Genomic DNA, 19,504 nt, shown 5'->3' with positions numbered 1-19,504 from the left:
TTTCTAACTGGTGACCTCAGTGTTCCAGGTCAACGCTTTATCCACTGCGCCACCACTGGTTTGTTTTATTTATTTTTTTCGTGCTGAACTTCTTATTTATTAAGTGCCAGATTGTCAGTAAGAGTTTTACATGCAATATCTCATTTTATTCTCAAAATAGTCCTGGAGTAGTTACCAGCAGTATTTCTATTTTATAAGTAGAAAATGAAAGGTCTGTTAAATATTAATTTGCCTAAATTACAAAGCTAATAAAGTATCCAAGCTGGGATTTAAATCTGTTGGCTGGTATTAAGTTGATACTTTTAACATTATTGTATATCATCTTTGTAAAGTATTTAATACAGTGTCCAGAATGCAGTACCATATATATATATATAGATATATAAATATCTCCATTCAAATTACAACTTTAATGGTATATGTACTCTGCAAACTATTAAACTTCAGGTTCATTAAAATTCAAGTGAAAATGTCAAGCAGGGCAGAATTATAGGAATACGGCAAATGTTAGTGTGTTAACGCGGAATTAAGATGCAAAATGTATTTTAGGTGTCTGGCTTATTTCACTTAGCATCATCCTCCAGGTCCATCCATGTTGTCACAAATGTCAGGATTTCCTTTCTTATATGGCTAGATAATATTTTGCTATATATAATTCACATATATACACACACATTGATGCATATGTCTATATATATATACAGAAGTATATAGTATATAATTTTCTTTTTTTAAAAGATTTTATTTATTCATTTTAGAGAGGAGGGGCAGAGAGAGAAGAGAGAAGGGAGAGGAGCAGGAGGCATCAACTCCCATCTGTGCCTTGACCAGGAAACCCAGGGTTTCAAACTGGAGACCTCAGCATTCCAGGTGGACACCTTATCCATTGTGCCACCACAGGTCAGGCTATTATATCATTTTCATTATCCATTCTTTCACTTATGAACACTTAGGTTGTTTCCATATCTTTGCTATTGTGAATGATGCTGCAATGAATATGGGAATGTAATTATCTCTTTGAGATTCTGATTTTATTTCCTTTAGATGTATACTCAGAAGTGGGATTGTTGAATCATATAATAGTTCTATTTTTTTTTTTGAGGAAGCTTTATACAGATTTCCATAGTGGCTGGACCAATTTATATTCCTACCAAGAGTGCACAAAGGTTCCCTTTTCTCCTCACCCTTGCCAACATTTGCTAGCTCTTATCTCTTTAATAATAGCCATTCTAACAGGTATGCGGTTATCATTGTGGTTTTGATTTTCATTTCCCTGGAGATTAGCAATGTTGAGCATCTTTTCAGGTATTAGTTGGCCTTCTGTTTGTCTTTTTTGGAAAAAAATGTCTATTCAGGTCCTTTACCCACTTTTCAGTCAGGCTATTTGTTTGTTTCTTGTGCTTTGGTGTCGTATTCAAGAAATCATTGCCAAGAAAAATGTCAAGGTGCTTTTTCTTTACATTTTCTTCTAAAGTTGTACAACTTCAAGTCTTACGTTTAAGTCTTTACATCATTCCAAGTTAATTAATTGTTGTGTATGGTATATGATAAGGATCCAATTTCTTCCAAATTTAGACAAAGAGGAATCAAGGATGCCACATCTGAAAAGAACCACAAGCAGTGGGGGTCAGATGCCGTCTCTGGGCCTGGCAACCCCGAATCACCTGTAACACACTCTGCCCCACCCTCTTCCTCCAGTCCTGAAGCGTGGGAGACAAAAGACTGCCAAACTAGAGGGCATTGTGCTCAGTGAAATAAGTCAGTCAGAGAAAAACAAATGCCCTATAATTTCAGTTATATGTGGAATCTAATTAACAAAATAAATAAACACAATTGAAACAGACTCATAGACAGAGAACTGATGGTTGCCAGAGTGGAAGAGGGTTGGGGCTGGGGATTTCAGAAGATGGAGAGATGTGTAAAAAAGGTGCAGGGATTAAGTACAAATTGATAGGAACAAAATAGTCATGGGGCTGTAAGGTACAGCATAGGGAATATCGTCGATACTTTTGTAGTAACTATGTATGGTGTCAGATAGGTACTAGATTTATTGGGATGATCACTAAGTAAGTTATATAATGACAATCACTGGGCTATACACTAATATAATATTGCATGTCAACTGTAATTGAAAAATTTTAAAGGATTAAAAAAAAAAGGACTGTCAGAGAGGTGAGTGCGTGGCCAGGTAGGAAAAGCTGTGCTCCTCTCTTCCCTCCCCTGGGTCTGGGTGGCTGCACCCCCCGCCCCCAGGCCAGGTCTTGTGCCTTCAGGAGAAGCTCTAGTGGAGGCCAGTGGTGGCTGCAGGAAAGGAAGACTGACACTTCATTCCCCAGTTGAGTGACTGCCTGCAGGGGACTTGCTGCTCCACCTGCTCTGCCTTCCGAACCTCTGATCAGGGAGGAAGAGAATTGGAGAGAGATGATGGGTGGAGAGGTGAGGGAAGTAGGGCTGCCTGCACTCCTCCCACCTGATGGCACAGCACAGGGAGCTTCCCAAAGTTCCACTAGACCTGGGGAAGGTAACAAAGCTTGAATGGCCGCAGGAGCCCATTCAAGAGGGCAGCCCGTGGGGTTGAGGACACCCCACCAGGCAGAGGCAATGGGATGTTGCATGAAGAGGGGCAGGACCGGAGGAGGGATGAGAGCAGCTGAGCTCTTCGCATCGCCCTCATCAGGGCACTGTGCAGCAGAGCTGTCCCCAGGAGCATGCGCCCCTTCTCCAAGGGAAGACCCCAGTCAGAGCCGGCCAGAGAAGCAACAACAATATGTAGGCTGACCACAAAGACCCCTGCAAAGAGGTACACCTTCTCCAGCTCTCCCATCCGAACACATCATGAGAAAGGGGTGAGAAGGACCAAGCGCCCAAGAGTCCCTGCTCTGGTTCCCTCAGCTACGGATCAAGTCATAGGGGCAGGAAGAATGGACTGAATGGGATGAACTTTTAACATACTGACAGTGGTCAGAAAACTAGGAAACTTGCCCAAGATGTCATTAGGGAGGTGAATGGGGAGAGTTCACATAGCCCCGTGAAAATGCCACAGTGGCAGAAAATAAAACTACTTCATGTTTGTGCCCACTGAGTCCAGACTGTTTGGTAAGCTGACTACCAAGGTTATGCTAAAGCCTGCTTTGGAAAATTAGACCCAGAATATTGAAAAGCTGAGGCAGATCTATACACACCAACTTGAAAACAAAACTAGGTCGTATTAAGTGAAAAAGTAAGTTGCAGAATGTGTGTAGACTATGACTCTATTTAAGGAGAAAATAAAATACTCATATGTGTGTTTATATGTGTGCATAAGAAATGTCACTCTGGCTGGATAGCTTGGTTGGTTAGAACATGGTACTGATATGCAAATGTTGCCAGTTCAGTCCCTGGTCAGGACACATACAGAAACAGATCGATGTTTCTGTTTCTTTCTCTCCCACGTCTTTCTCTAAAATCAGTCAATCAATCAATCAATCAATCAATCAATCAATCAATCAATCAATGTGTAGGTGTTTAAGCAGAGAAAGATGTCTAATAGGTACAGGCAAAGTCCTTGGAGGACCAGAGATACTGTCACTTCCTTTTACAGCCTTAAAAAAAAATAATAACCAAAAAGTGTCAAGTTATGAATGATTTTTACTTTTTTGTGTGTTCTATTTTCCATAATCAAACGTGTTGCATTTGTAATCAGAAAAATTTAAGAACTGGAAAAAGAAAAATATTAACAAAAATGGAAAAACTGAATTGGATGAAAATATACATGCAGAAGAATGGACTAGATAATCCCTTGGAGGCTGTTGCTTTGGGAAATCTCCATGCTTTCTGAAAAAGAGTAGATTCCAGTGATGACTTGGTGACACCCCTTCCCTCCACCCGCCGCCCCTTCCGGTCCCCCTTGTGGTCCCCTGCTGAGGCATGGCTCGGCTTGGTGCTGCCACCTAGAGGTCGGAAGCGGACATTACCTACATTACCTCATCCCCTCTGTTGGAACATCCCCTCCAGCTGCCGTTTTCAGTTTTCATTTTCAGTTTTCACCTTTCAGGGCAAAGGGCAAAGTTTCATGGGAACATCCGGTATGAAGACAAGGCAGGATCACGACCTAATGAGATAGAGAAAAATTGTGTGTGTGCATTGGGTCAAAAATTATTAAGCATTTCAAAACCATAACAGTAGAGCATTAAACCAAGCATGGGGCTTTCCAACTGTGAGCCTGTGCAGCTGTGTGGGCTGCACATCCAGGACGCTGTTCCTGCTTGCGTACTTGTATTTGGATGTGTGCATGTTAGCGATGCTTCTGTATATCGCGTATGTGTGTGTGCACGTGCTAACATGTATGTCTGTGAGTATGCACTGTGTGGCTGTGCACCCGCTGTGCCGATGTGAATACACATTTGCTTAGGTGACTATGTGTATGTCTATCTACAGTGTATTTGTGTGCGTGCATGTGTGTGTGTGTGAAAGAGAGAGAGAGAGAGAGAGCAGGTTTCTGTGTTCCAGGACAGGTGAGCCCCAGGTCTCTGACGGAGGCCCCGGGGGAATAGCAGAGCAGTAGGTTTTGCCAAAACGCCCTGCACCAGGTGCTGTCAGGCCCTGCCCACTGAAACTGCTAGTTCTCAGCACATAAGGACTCTGTCCAAACCCCCACCCTCAGAGACTTGACCAAACTCACAGCCTCTCTGGCGTAAGACTGCGTCCCTAGGACGCCCTAGGCCCCGCTGGAATGCAGGGCTGAGAATGCTTGAACTGCCAGGACAGTTTCCCGTTTGTCCTAGCCACCACGCGGTGACAGATCTGTGCCCTCCCTTTCTCAGAACGTCCTCTGAAAACAGAGTGTTTTTCTCAAGGGCCTGAATAAAAGCCATTCCTTTGAAATGCCACCATCAGGAGGGACAGGGCTCTGTGCCAGTGAACACCGCTGTCCTCATCAGTCACACTGACCAAAAAGCTTGGGAAGTGTTCACTAAAGCCCCACTTCCTCCTCCTCGCACCTTCATTCTTCCTTTATTTTTTACTTAATTATTTTAACAAATATTAAAAATGGAAGAAGCCCAGTATCGTATCTTTTATTTTTCCCCCATTGACTTTGAGAGAGAAAGGGAGAGAGAGAAAGTGGCATTGACTCATTGTTCCACTTAGTTGAGCACTCAATGATTGCTTCTTGTACTTGCCCTGACCAGGGATCAAACCTGCTACCTCAGTGTGTTGGGACAACGCTCTGTTCACTGAGCCACATGGCTAGGGCCCCTCATTCTCCGTTTAAAACATCTAGTCACCTCTGCACAGATTAAATGAACTTGGCTCCTACTCAAGCTCTCAGAAGTTACCTAATGAAATCTGTTTTACCACTTTAACTGTATCTGGCTTTGTTTACCTTTGACACCACACCCCTGCCACCTTTAAGGTTCCAGGGCTTTGAACCTGGCTTCTGCTGGCCAACGCCTGCACAACCTCCCTGGCAGGGACACCCGCCAGCTGCTGGAACAGAGCTTGCCAAAGGCTGCAGTTACCAGGGAGTGGGCACCGCGGGAGCAGCCCTCACCCCAGCCCCTTTGGGTGGGACAATCCTGGAGCCCAGGGCCCACATTGATTCCCAGCATTCCTTGGGGGAATTAAGTTCCTTCCAGTTGTCTAAGTGGTAATTTACCTAACAATGTGCATTTTATTTGCTCCCTTTCTTCTCTCTCACTTTTCCCTTCCCCAACTGTCATCTCCTACTAAATCCTTGCATGAGATCCTTGCCCAGGTCTGCTTCTAGGAAAGCCAAACTCCCAGGCTGCCCCTAAGGTTCAGAACCAGTCATCAGTGCTCTGCCCTCACGGACTGACTTGAGGTACTGTTTTAAAATTTCTCTCTGCTCAGCCAGCTGACCGTGGACAAGGTAGCTGGGGAGTGGGTGATGTGTTTACCTGTCTCCAGAAGGCACAGCCTTGCCCAGCCTCCAGGAGGGGTCACCCTGGGGTCTGATTTCTGACCCTATGGATGTCTTCCATCTCTCCTCTCAGCGAGGTTTCAGGAACCCCCGCCCCCACTGGGATCTGACAGCTGATTGGCAGCTGAGCAGCATCCATAGGGAGAATCCTGACACCTGAGTTCAACTCAATTCTGCCCCTGCGAACTGAGTTAGTTGCTGAGCGGCACCACTTCACTTGCCATTGTGTGACTCAGTTTCCCCATTGTAACACAGGAGGTCCAGACCCAGAAAATGGACCTGGTGTTGTTGTGAGATCCCAAAGAAATCACAAGGAGGACTAGATGGAGTGGACATAGCCTTTATTATTTACATACAGGGGCAGCACCGATGGCAGCCGGTCAGTGAAAGTTTCATGCACTGCTGGGTAGGGTAGTGGTTTAAATAACTAAGCTCTGAAAATTTACTCAAATGAAACTTTTTGTCTACATGCAAGCAAGCAGGTGAGCAGGGGATAGAGGGAAGGGCACACGCTGCTTTGTATTGTTCCATCTTGATACATATCTGGTGACTCGGTTTCACTGTTCTTAGTAAAACAGTTACAGTTTTACTACCCTTCATCTCATGGCCTCTGGTCAGGATCTGTGACCATGATGCTATGTGGCTGGGGAGGTAGAAGGGCCATGTCCAACATCGACCCTCTACCCATTTGTTAATAAGGGAACTCAGGGGTCTCTAAAGAACTTCCAGCTTTTGCCCTTGTCTTCCTACTTAGGGAGGTAACATGTAGTCTAATGACCTTGAGTCCACAGTCCCATATGCCCGCTACACATGGTCACCTGTACACATTACCTGAGTTAATTTTCCCTGCAGACACTGCCTTGCTCTTACTCAGATTAGAATCAGGGGTCTCAAACTCGGGCCTGCGGGCCGCATGCGGCCCGCCCACCAAATTTGTGCGGCCCGCAGACTGGCCCGCAGACTAATCCACGAAGTTTGATTAGTCTGCGGGCCACACAAAATTGGTGGGCGGGCCGCGAGTTTGAGACCCCTGGATTAGATGCTCTGCTGCCTGTTCTCCTCCTTCACGAGCTTTAAAAGACCACTGGTATTTTGTTACCAGGAAGAATTTAAGAAGTAGCAGTAAACAAAAAATATCTGTGTGAACATCCATCTCTGGACAATATTGTAGCAGGAAGTGACCTAGTGGAGGATAAGACACTCAGATAAGTTGATCAGAGGAAAGAGAATTTATTAAAAGCCGGCAGAGCATGTAAGGATAGTAGCTCCAAAGACACGTGCTACCCAAATTAGATTGTCTCACAGGTTATATACCTTTACAGTATCTAAGCAATGGGCACATGATTTCTTTGTTTAAGGTTTCCCAGGACTCAAGGAGAGGGGAGGGGGAGTTTCAGTGGGGTTAGCAAGGAGGAAGTGTTTTCCAGATCACTGGTCATAGCTACATACAGATCCTGCTTCTATTGCTTTGTGTTGTAAGCAACTCAAAGCAACTGTTTAGAGAACTATGGGATGTAGTTCATTTATCACTGGCTGATTCAGTTGTCCTTGCTGGCTTCTTTCCTTCGTATTCTTTTTGTTTCTTCTTTCTCAAGGAAGAGGGGGCCCGCCCTTCCTTCCTCATTACAAACATTCTAGAAGCCTTGCCCCCTCCCCACACTAATTCTTGAGAATATCATAGTTTGTACTTCTTCAAAGCAATGTAACCTACTGGTTAAAAGCATGGACTTCAGAGTTAGACTATGAAGTTTAAATCTCAGCTCTGGCACTTATTGGCTGTGTGACCTTGGGCAAGTTACTGGACATCTCTATGCTTCTTCTTCTGGATCTGTAAAATAAGGACAATACAGGTACTTATCTCTCAGGGGTGTGGTGTTTGAGTTAATGCATGTACAGCTCTGATCAGTGCTAGCTATTATTCTTAATAGGCTCTCCCTGTGTTCCAAGTTGCTTCAGTCTGAGGAAATACAGGCTCTCTACAGTGATTCAACTTTTTTGTGGCAAACATTTGCAAGGAACCTGGAGAGTGGGGAGTTACCCTGGTGATGGGCAAATAAGTTTGTAAAATGTGATTATTATGTTTGCTCACTTTTATTGTTAAAAATGGCCACTGTACAGGTAAATGTACTGCCAGGTGAAACTGCTAATTGCCTTCCTGCTTGGGAAGGGGCTTTGTTATGCTAATGTGTGCTAGAGGAGGGGTTTTCACGCCAAATAAAGTTTGTGAAGAAGAAAGAAGGAGAAGAGGAAGAAGCCAAGATGGAGGGGAAGGAGAAAGGAGCCAGTCTGTGCAGAGAGTAAGAAGCCATGTTGGCAGATGGGGAACCAGAGGTGACTTAGATGAGTAGGGGCCTGTGATTCTGGGAAAAACTGGAAAAGATCTTCCTGATTGTAGAACCGGAGAATATGTGAGTGGGTTTTGTTGCCTTCTGTGTGTTTTTACTCGCCGGCCAGTTGCAAGGCTAGAATAAAGGTATATCCCACCAGTTTTTGGCTCCGCAGTTTCATTACCCTCTGTCCGAATCTAATGGGAACCTACAAATGAATGGCATCCCCGACGGCCGCGGCTACTGCACCTGGGCAAAGGGGTAAACAGACCTGATGGAAGGCAAAAGAAAACTGATGAGAACTCCCTTAGGAGTCACAGGTTGAGATAAATCCAAGGAAGAACCTATAACCATGAGGGTTTGAGGGCAAGTGCCATGAGAGCCAATGTCAGGGTAAAGTGGAACTCATTACCAGAAGGCCTCCGAATGGCAGTCGTCACCAATGTCCTTCCTAGGGTATGGAATGTTCTACTCCATTGGTCCACACCAGGGCCCTGACCTGCCCCAGGGCTCCAGCATTGTTCACCAGAATCCCCTGTGGCCTGGGGCGGTGCTTCACAGCTTCTAAATCCTCACACCCACACACTGCCTCTCTTTCCCTCCTTTCCTGACCCTCTCACCCCCTTGTATTATGCTTGTCTATCTCCCCCCTTATCACACCTGAGCCTGGTAGCCCTTTAAACTCAAGGACTGACTACAACCCTGTCTTTAGGCTCAGATCCAGGTCCCCTTACCAAAAAACTACTAAGCCAGGTTAAACTTGAAGTGACAGGCAGTTCCCTAACTCCCCACCTGAGCAAACCTGACTGATACCCTGCATCCCCTCACCCAACCTCCCGCTGGGCAACTTCCTCAGTAAGTGATGCTCCATCCAACCTCCCGCTTGAGCCAACCCTCCCACCCCGCCCCAAAATTTTGTGCCAAAACTAACCTCCTGGTTAAGGCTTGCTCACTAATTCTATAAAAGCTGTGGGCCAAAATACACAGAAGATGGGGCCGCAAACTAAACCTGATAAGCTCAGAGAAAGACTGCATGGTAGCCTTACAAACTCAGGGACCTAAAGTGACCACACAGGATGATCTAAAATTAAAACCTTTCTAACTAAAAGCAGTTCATGGTGGGTAATCATGTCTGTCTGTTGGGTGGATAAAATGTATTATGCTCACTTTGTTAAAGATGACGCTGCCCACGGGGAGGCCGTTGCCCAGGTGATATTGATAATGTGTGGGCTTGTAGCCTGGGGCTTGGTTTTAGGATTAAGCCTTTCCCACCCTTTTTGATGTGGGGTGGTACAATCCAATCATGCCTCAGAGAAGTGACTTTGTATTAGAGACTTCCCTATTTTGTATACTGGATTAAAGGTTTTGAATCTATACTATAAAATGGGGGCAGAACGAGAGCTTGCCCTCTTGGTTCCTGAGATTAGCATTAGAGAGCAGAGAGCAGAGAAAGGCCACGTGGAAGAGGCCAGGAGAAGCAGCCAAGATGGCGGAGTGTTGAGTGAGAAGCCAGTTTGTGCAGTTTGTGCAGGGAGAAGGAAGGAGATGGGGAACAGAGGTGAATAAGTCTGGTGAGCTAGAAACCTTTGATTCTAGGAAAATCGGATAAGTCAGTAGCTTTGTGAGCACTGAATGTGAGTGGGTTTTGAAGCCCAGTGTGTGTTTTTACTTGCCCGCCGGGTGCAAGCTGGATTAAGGAAGATGGTTCATCAGTTTTTGGCTCTGTTGTTTCTTTACCGACTGTCCGAATTCAATGCGAACCTGCATGGACCAGGTGGCCATGATGGTAGCTCTGCCTACTGGCTTTACACTGTCCTACAGAAGTATTTTCTCTCTAAACAAATGCCAGTGCTTACTTTTACTCAAGCCTGTCTGTTGTATTTTGCACCTAGGATAGCATACCTGATAACATGCCTTTAAAATGTGTAATCATCTTTTCCTGCCCCCTCAGGGAAGGCATGCCACCAGAGCAGGAACCAACAAACCCCCATTGTTATTACCATATGAATCATTAGCTATTAACTGACTTGTTCCTGCCTAAGTAAAAGAAGTTTCAACATATACATTTTTACTTTTTACCCAATCCCAGAGATCCCCACCCCACCCCCGCATTACTTTCTCCCTCCTCCTGATCTGTCACCAATTTCATGTGATCCCCTTACTTCTTTTCCTTTGATTCTGATTATAAAATAAGTAGTGAAAAAGCCATTTTTCGGAGTGCTTTCTCAATCTGTTGAGACTTTGCTTCCGGCAACTGTTGACAGTTTGGCTCAAATAAACTCATAACAAATTGTTATATATAAAGTACCTGTTAAGCCTAATCCAGAGGGACTCGAAACATTGAAGACACGAACAAAATCCGTCGATTCCACACCAAAGCTTTATTGTCTAGCTTGGCCAAGCGGCGGCAACTCTGACGGAAATCTGAGGGAGAGCACGCCGGCCCTTTGTTCTACCTAGTTTTTATAGTTTTGCAAGCGGGAAGTACAGAAGCAAAAATTGTAATTAGGTGTCCTTTACCACTATTGGTTATAGTCATATGCCCTTTAACATGATTGGACCATGTTCAATTTGTAAGCCATACATCATTTTGGAGAAAACAAAATTTACAAGTCAACACAATGGTAGAAAGATTTCTCTTTACATATTAAAAGGCATTCCTATATTTTCTAATGTTTACACGCCATCTCTTTGTCCAGAGTCACACACATTAACTACATGCATTCACATGGGAGAGGTAGTTTCCATGGGGACAAATGCCCGCAAATGGCTCATTACTATAAGAAAAGGTTTTCTTTTGGCTTTTCTCTTCCTGCACCTGGCTAGCCATTCACCTCTTTCCCCACAGGTGTGGTGGAATGTCAGGGAATCCATGTTTTCCTTCCCTTTGCATTTACAATACAATGCCAAGGGCCATCCTGGTTTTATGCCAATCACACAGTACAGAGATTATTTACAAAATTTCTCTGCACACCTTAACCCAAATTAATAAGATGTTCTTCAAGCCTTTTAAAATATTAATATTGATTCTGTAGCTTTTGGTACTTTACAACACCTGCGGGTGAGGTGACGCAGTGGCTCCTCAGGGCTCCTCAGTACCTAGGAGTAAATTTAACCAAGGAGATAAAAACTTATACTTGGAAAATTATAAAACATTGATAAAAGAAATCAAGGAAGATACAAACAAGTGGAAGCATATACCATGCTCATGGTTAGGAAGAATAAACATTAAAATGTATATATTACCCAAAGCAATTTGTAAATTCAATGCAATACCAATGAAAATACCAATGACATACTTCAAAAATATAGAACCACATATTCCAAAAATTTATATGGAACCAAAAAAGAACACGAATAGCCTCAGTAATCTTGAAAAGGAAGAATAAAGTGGGAGGTATCACACTTCCTGATATCAAGTTATACTATAAAGCCATTGTACTCAAAACAGCTTGGTACTGGCATAAGAACAGGCATATAGATCAATGGAACAGAACAGAGAACCCAGAAATAAACCCACACCTTTATGGACAACTGATTGTTGGGCAGATAAAATATATTATGCTCACTTTGTTAAAGATGGTGCTGCCCAAGTGATTGCTTGGGATGGGCGTGATTATGTTAATATGTATTAGGGGAGGGCTTTCGCTCCAAAAGGTTTTAAAAGGAAGAGAGATCACGTTGTTCTGGGAGAAGAGTGATTGCATTCTAGGAGGAGGGCAGAGAGCAGGGAGGAGAGGCAGCCAAGATGGCAGAATGCTAAAGGAGAAGCCAGTTTGTGCAGAGTTTGTGCAGAGAGAAGGAGATGGGAAACAGAGGTGAATAAGGCTGGTGAGCTAGAAACCTTTGATTCTAGGAAACTCGGATAAGTCAGTAGCTTTGTGAGCACTGAATGAGTGGGTTTTGGAGTCCAGTGTGTATTTTCACTTGCCCGCCAGGTGCAAGCTAGGATTAAAGGTCAAATGGCCCACCAGTTCTTGTCTCCATTGTTTCATTACCATCTGTCCGAATCTAATGCAAACCTGCATGGGCCAGGTGCTGTGATGGTGGCTGTGGCTACTGGCTTTACACTGATATTTGACAAAGGAGGTAAGAGCATACATTGGAGTAAAGACAGCCTCTTCAACAAATGTTGTTGGGAAAATTGGACAGCTACCTGCAAAAAAATGAAACTAGACCACTAACTTACACTATTCACAAAAATAAACTCAAAATGGATAGAAGACTTAAATGTAAGCCGTGAAACCATAAGCATCTTAGAAGAAAACATAGGCAGTAGGCTCTCCGACATCTCTCGCAGCAATATATTTGCTGATTTATCTCCACAGGCAAGTGAAATAAAAGACAGGATATACAAATGGGACTATATCAAACTAAAAGGCTTCTGCACAGCTAAAGACAATAAGAACAGAATAAAAAGACAAACTACACAATGGGAGAACATATTCGACAATACATCTGGTAAGAGGTTAATAACCAAAATTTATAAACGTTAGAATCCATGGGAGTCCGAAAGACCAGAGTAACAGGCTTTATTGAAAGGAAGAAAGGAACCCTGCTGGGCACTTCTCCTGAGGAGAAGAGCACCCCTTACAGACTAGGGGTGAACTATATAGTGTTTGGGGGAGCCTGAGGGGATACTGAAGCAAAAGTTCTGGTATGTCTGGAATGCTCCTTCTTGGGGAGCTTCGAGCATGTGGGTGTTGAATCAAAAGTCCTGGTATGCCCTGGCCGGTTGGCTCAGCGGTAGACCGTCAGCCTGGCGTGCAGGAGTCCCGGGTTCTATTCCCAGCCAGGGCACATAGGAGAAGTGCCCATTTGCTTCTCCACACCCCCCCCCCCCCCGCTCCTTCCTCTCTGTCTCTCTCTTCCCCTCCTGCAGCCAAGGCTCCATTGGAGCAAGGATGGCCCGGGCGCTGGGGATGGCTCCTTGGCCTCTGCCCCAGGCGGCAGAGCGACACCCCGGAGGGGCAGAGCATCGCCCCCTGGTGGGCAGGGCGTCGCCCCTGGTGGGCAGGGCATCGCCCCTGGTGGGCGTGCCAGGTGGATCCCGGTCGGGTGCATGCGGGAGTCTGTCTGACTGTCTCTCCCCATTTCCAGCTTCAGAAAAATACAAAAAAAAAAGTCCTGGTATGTCCAGAGCCCCTCCTTGAGGCGGCTTGTTAGCTTTTTGGAATTCCTCTGTCTCAGGGGTGATAGTCCAGTAATGGTGAGGTCTGACAGATAAGCAGAACATCAAGAGGGCAGTTTGGAATACACATATCTATCAATAAAGAACTTGTTAAACTCAATACCAGGAAGATAAACAATCCAATCAAAAAATGGGCAATAGACACTTCTCCAAAGAAGACATACAGATGGCTAATAGGCATATGAAAAAATGCTCAACATCACTAATCATTAGAGAAATGCAAATTAAAACCACAATGAGATATCACCTCACACCAGTCAGAATGGCGCTCATCAACAAAACAACACAGAATAAATGCTGGCGAGGATGTGGAGAAAAGGGAACCCTCCTACACTGCTGGTGAGAATGCAGACTGGTGCAGCCAATGTGGAAAACAGTATGGAGATTCCTCAAAAAATTAAAAATTGAACTGCCTTTTGACCCAGCTATCCCACTTTTAGGAATATACCCCAAGAACACCATAGCACTGTTTCAAAAGGAGAAATGTACCCCCATGTTTATGGCAGCATTTTTTACAATAGCGAAGATCTGTAAACAGCCCAACTGTCCATCAGTGGACAAGTGGATTAAAAAGCAGTGGTTCATATATACAATGGAATACTATGGGGCCATGAAAAAGAAGGAAATCTTACCTTTTGCAACAACATGGATGGACATGGAAACTATACATATTATGTTAAGTGAAATAAGCCAGGCAGAAAAAGAAAAATATCATATGACCTAACTCATTTGAGGAATCCAATGAACAATGTGAACTGAGGAACAGAATTGAGACAGAGGAGAGATCAAAGGGACCAAAGGATAAGAGGACAGAGGGAAAGGGGATGATAAGATGGGATAAAGCTGAAGGGAAGGGGGGAGGGCGCTGTGGGGAGGGGGTCAAGGGAGATGTTGAGGGGAATACAGGGCAGGGGGGATGCATTTGGGGCAACACTAGAATCTATGTAAACACAATAAATTAAAATCAATTTTAAAAAATTGCATATATAAAACCAAAAAGAAAAAAAAAAGAAGAATCTTCAGGCTTGGGACACACAGTGGAAATATCAATGTTAATTATGTAGCTGGGGAAAGCAAGAAAAGAAAAGAGTTCAACAAGAAAGGGAACAGCTCTTCCAATCACGATATAATTCCCAGTCAAGGAAATGAAGAGAAAAATCTTCCTAAGCCTAAGGCTAACTTCATTTTTTTTTTAAGGCTAACATTCATTTTAATAAATATAATGTTAAAAAATAAAAATAAATAAATAAATTGTTACAGGTTTGGAAGTTGTTTTACATTGACAAAACTTACTGTATTTCGGCCCTGGCCGGTTGGCTCGGTGGTAGAGCATCGGCCTGGTGTGCGGAAGTACCGGGTTCGATTCCCAGGCCAGGGCACACAGGAGAGGCGCCCATCTGCTTCTCCACCCCTCTCCCTCTCCTCCCTCTCTGTCTCTCTCTTCCCCTTCCGCAGCCAAGGCTCCATTGGAGCAAAAGATGGCCCAGGCGCTGGGGATGGCTCCTTGGCCTCTGCCCCAGGCGCTAGAGTGGCTCTGGTCACGACAGAGGGACGCCCTGGATGTGCAGGGCGTGCCGGGTGTATCCCAGTCGGGCGCATGCGGGAATCTGTCTGCCTCTCTGATTCCAGCTTTAGAAAAATACAACAACAAAAAAAAACTTACTGTATTTCTCCATGTATAAGACACTCCCGTGTATAAGATGCACCTTAATTTTGGGGCTTGAAATTTGAAAAAAAAGTATTACATTTGAAATAAAATTATTAAACTCGTTTTATTCATCATAAAATTTATACAACTCCTCATCACTGTCAAAACTTCTATCCATTAGCTTGTCCTCATCTGTGTTGATGACAAATCACTGTCTTCAACAATGAGCACAAAAACAAGCGTGAAAAAGTAGAAAATGCAGGTAAAAAATCTACAACCACAGTATAAGACGCACCCAGTTTTTAGACCCCACATTTTTCGAAAAAGGGTGCATCTTATACATGGGAGAATACGGTAAATCCCCAGACACCACTAGGGTCTCAGCCCATCTGTTCTCAGATGCATAAATAAGTTTCTTATAAAACTCATCAGGCCTTGTGTGTCCCTCCTTTGGCGACCCAACACCTGTCACTGCCATGATGCTGAATACCAAGCACATAGCAGGTTCTCAGTAAATACTGGCTGTTGGTCAAATAAGTTTGTAAAATATGATTTTTATGTTTGCTCGCTTATAGTTTGCATGGGGGCTGAGCAGTGCCAGGTAATTGTGGTCTGTGAAATTGCAAATTACCTTCCTGCTTGGGAAGCGCCATTGTTTTGCTAATGTTTGCTGGAGGAAAGGTTTTCATGCCAGAAAGTTTTGAAAAGAGAGAGAAGGAGAAGAAGAAGCCATGTTTGCAGAGTGAGAGCAGAGAGAATGCAGGGTGCTGAAGGAGAAGCCATGTTTTGCAGAGAGAGAGAAGGTGTGCAGATGGGGAACCACAGGTGAGGGGCTTTGCGAGCTCTGCTGAGACTGGTGAGGCCCTTGATTCTAGGAGAAACCAGAGAAGATTCTCCTGGTTGTGGAACCAGAGAACGTGTCGTGGCTTTGGGAGCCCTGAGAGAAAAGGAAGTGTTTTCCCTGTGTGTTTGCTCATCGACCGGTGTGAGACTTTAATAAAGGAATGGCCCACCACTTTCTGGCTCCACTGTTTCTTTACTATCTGTCCAAATTTTTATTTTATTTTAATGGGGTGACATTGATAAATCAGGGTACATATGTTCAGAGAAAACATCTCCAGATTATTATTATTATTATTATTTTGTATTTTTCTGAAGCTGGAAACGGGGAGAGACAGACAGACTCCCGCATGCGCCCAACCGGGATCCACCCGGCACGCCCACCAGGGGGCGACGCTCTGCCCACCAGGGGGCAATGCTCTGCCCCTCCGAGGCGTCACTCTGTCCCAACCAGAGCCACTCTAGCGCCTGGGGCAGAGGCCAAGGAGCCATTCCCAGCGCCTGGGCCATCTTTGCTCCAATGGAGCCTCGCTGCGGGAGGGGAAGAGAGAGACAGAGAGGAAGGAGAGGGGGAGGGGTGGAGAAGCAGATGGGCGCTTCTCCTGTGTGCCCTGGCCGGGAATCGAACCCAGGACTTCTGCACGCCAGGCCGACGCTCTACCACTGAGCCAACTGGCCAGGGCTTCCAGATAATTTTGACATTTGATTATGTTGCATACCCCTTGCCCAAAGTCAACTTGTCTTCCATCACCTTCTATCTGGTATTCTTTGTGCCCCTCCCCTCCCCCACCCCTCCCCCCCACCTCCCCATCCCCGTTACCCCATCTGTCCAAATTCAATGAGAACCTACATATGCATGGCCGTGAGGGCAGCAACTACTGGCCATACACTGGCCCACAGAAAAGAATTACCATTGGCAATTATTGCCTGGGGCAGGTCACCCTCTTGCTTGTAAACCAGGTGAGCTAGCAGCACAGGGAAGTGGCTAGCCCTCAGCCTGATTTCTGCAGTGCCAGCCATAAAACTCACCCAAACTGTTCTGTGGACAGGCTCATGCCCTCTGCTCCCTAGGTGCGATATCTGCAGGATTGGCCAGAAGGGGCGGTGGCCAGGCCCTTTGGCAGACAGTTCTCCGTGAGCCTTGATAATGAGTATCCTGGCTTACCTGTCAGTTCATTCACCCACCCCTCTCATCCCACCCCCAAAAATCTACTCTCTTCCCAGGTTGACTTCTCAGACTTCTGAACCTGCAATTTTTATAAAGTCATTATCATTGTCACAGCTATTAGTGGCTTACTCTGTCTGTGCCAGGCACAGTGGGAAACAGTGAATACTATATGCAATGATTTGGACTGACACAATTAATTTTAGCATATTTCAGGTTCTAAGTTTTGCACAAAATAGATGTTTATTGTTATTTAAACAATAAACATAACCCAAATTCATTTGACAATGGGACAATTTTCTACCAAGCACTGTGCACAAAAAGAGGGGTCCTGTAATAAAACTGGCAAGTCCAGTGAGGGAGAGTAACCTCACAGGGCGATCTGATCATAGATTCCTAACTGGGCAGATTGCTGGTGAGTAGTCATGCCCCAGGCATAGAACTTCTTTAGGAAAAGGCTTATTTTGCTTTAAGCCAGCCTTGCCCATTGTTCTTGTGCCTCCAGGGTCTCAAACTTTTTGAAGTCGGGGCGCATTTAAAATCCTACAAATTATTGTAGGCATACTATATACAAATTTCTGAGAAATATGTTATAATAATTAAGTCAAATATTAGAGGAAAAAAAATAAAGTCCAAGCATGCTTTTATGGTAATTAAATAAAATAATTATGACAAAATTAAATTTATTCTGACATTAAAAAACATTTTTATATTTTTTGAGTTATGCTTTTTAGAATTTATAAAAAAGAGGGATTAAAAATGAAAAAACAACAAAAAAGTTATCTTTTTATGTTTATAGATACATTCTTTAGTAAGATTTAGTAAATTCGGCAGGTCCCAGCACGAATGTGTTTTTTCATTCTTGTGTTTATGAGAAACATGAGCCTGATGTGTCCTAGCGATTTCTTCAATGTGTGGGCATATATTTGAAAGGCAAACTCTCATTTTCTCATCAATACATTGAAGAATTCCTTTTTTGTACTCTTGTGTTGAGTGCAGAAAACCCTCACCATACATATCATCTTAACTTTACACCAAACAAAGGATAGAAGAAACTTGCCTCCAGTCTTTCCAGGGAACATGGGGGGTAGTGTAAACAATCCAGCACCACAGCTTAACAGCCTTTTGCAACCTAATCAGGCAAGTGAGGTGGGGAGTTGGGCAGACTGTCAGCTTACAGCCAACTCCCCACACCTCTGTCCCCCCAAAATCTAAACTCCAAAAACCCTGTTGGTTTTTTGGTCCCAACAGGCACATATTTCTCTGGAATACTATAGGGCGTACCTGGAAATCTTCTAGGGTGCACCAGTGCATCCTGGCGCATACTTTGAGAACCACTGCTCTAGGTAAACACACTCCTGAAATGCCAGAGGTAAGCTTTTCCAGACCCCTCAAAGGCATAAGCACCCTCAAGGGAGCATAGAGTCTTACTGACTATCCTGGACCTGGCTTTCTCCCACCTCCATGTAATCTTCCTTACATTCCCTCAATAATTCTAAGTGTAGAAAATAAACTGCAAAACCATCATTTTCCAGAGCATTTGAGATCTTGCTTCCTGGCAATTGTTTGCAGTTTGGCTCAAATTAAATCTTATTAAAAAAATTTTTCAGGTTTGAATGTTCATACCTCAACAGCACCTACTTACATGCCCCAGTGTTCCCTGAAGCACATAGTTGGGAAAACTGGACCTGAAGGAATGAAAAGAATAGCATTTACTACACGCCTGTAAGAGGGTGATGCACTGCACCAGGTCCCGGATGTGCATTTTCTTAGGTGATCCTTATAACAGCCTCTGGAAAAGGCGTTCTCACCCCTGCTGGGAATGAGAAGCAGGCTTTCACAAGTGAGATGGTCTTCCCAAGGAGTTGAGCCTAGTTAGGGAGTCACCTTCATCTACAGTCTCCTGTGGCCTCTTTGTGTGTGTGTGTGTGTGTGTGTGTGTGTGTGTGTGTGTGTGAGAGAGAGAGAGAGAGAGAGAGAGAGAGAGGGACAGACAGGAAGGGAGAGATGAGAAGCATCAATTCTTCATTGCAGGACCTTAGTTGTTCATTGATTGCTTTCTCATATGTGCCTTGATGGGGGGTGGGTGGCTACAGCAGAGCAAGTGACCCCTTGCTCAAGCCAGCAACCTTAGGCTCAAGCCAGTGACCTTGGGCTTCAAGCCAGCAACCTTTGGGCTCAAGCTAGTGACCATTGGGTCATGTCTATGATCCCACGCTCAAGCCAGCAACCCCACACTCAAGCTGGTGAGAACATGTTAAAGCCGGATGAGCCCGCACTCAAGCTGGCGACCTTGGGATTTTGAACCTGGGTCCCCTGCATCCCAGTCCAATGCTCTAGTCATTGTGCTATCACCTGGTCAGGCTCCTGTGGCCTCTTGACCACAAACCTGCATTTGAATTTTCCTCTGCAG

General features: G+C 44.6%; 1 protein-coding gene and 1 long non-coding RNA gene across 2 annotated transcripts in view; both read right to left on the bottom strand.

Moving 5' to 3' along the window:
* Window positions 1-910: 910 nt before the first annotated feature.
* Window positions 911-10,869, bottom strand: LOC136319952 (uncharacterized). The gene is made up of 3 exons (XR_010728244.1): window positions 10,556-10,869; window positions 3,963-4,090; window positions 911-1,601 (listed from the first exon to the last, which is right to left on the bottom strand). It is a non-coding gene; the product is annotated as an uncharacterized lncRNA (long non-coding RNA).
* A 6,070-nt stretch (window positions 10,870-16,939) lies between these two features.
* Window positions 16,940-19,504, bottom strand: part of CIMIP4 (ciliary microtubule inner protein 4) — a 28,036-nt gene continuing 25,471 nt past the window's right edge. The window contains exon 5 of the mRNA XM_066253089.1: window positions 16,940-17,066. Coding sequence (XP_066109186.1) covers window positions 16,978-17,066 — 89 coding nt within the window. The 3' untranslated portion in view covers window positions 16,940-16,977. The remainder of the gene's footprint in view (window positions 17,067-19,504) is intronic.

Source organism: Saccopteryx bilineata, chromosome 1, assembly GCF_036850765.1.
Source record: "Saccopteryx bilineata isolate mSacBil1 chromosome 1, mSacBil1_pri_phased_curated, whole genome shotgun sequence".
NCBI classification, from domain to species: domain Eukaryota; kingdom Metazoa; phylum Chordata; class Mammalia; order Chiroptera; family Emballonuridae; genus Saccopteryx; species Saccopteryx bilineata.
Note: the sequence above shows the minus strand (reverse complement) of the source record. Positions and strands in the feature narration are given on the sequence as shown.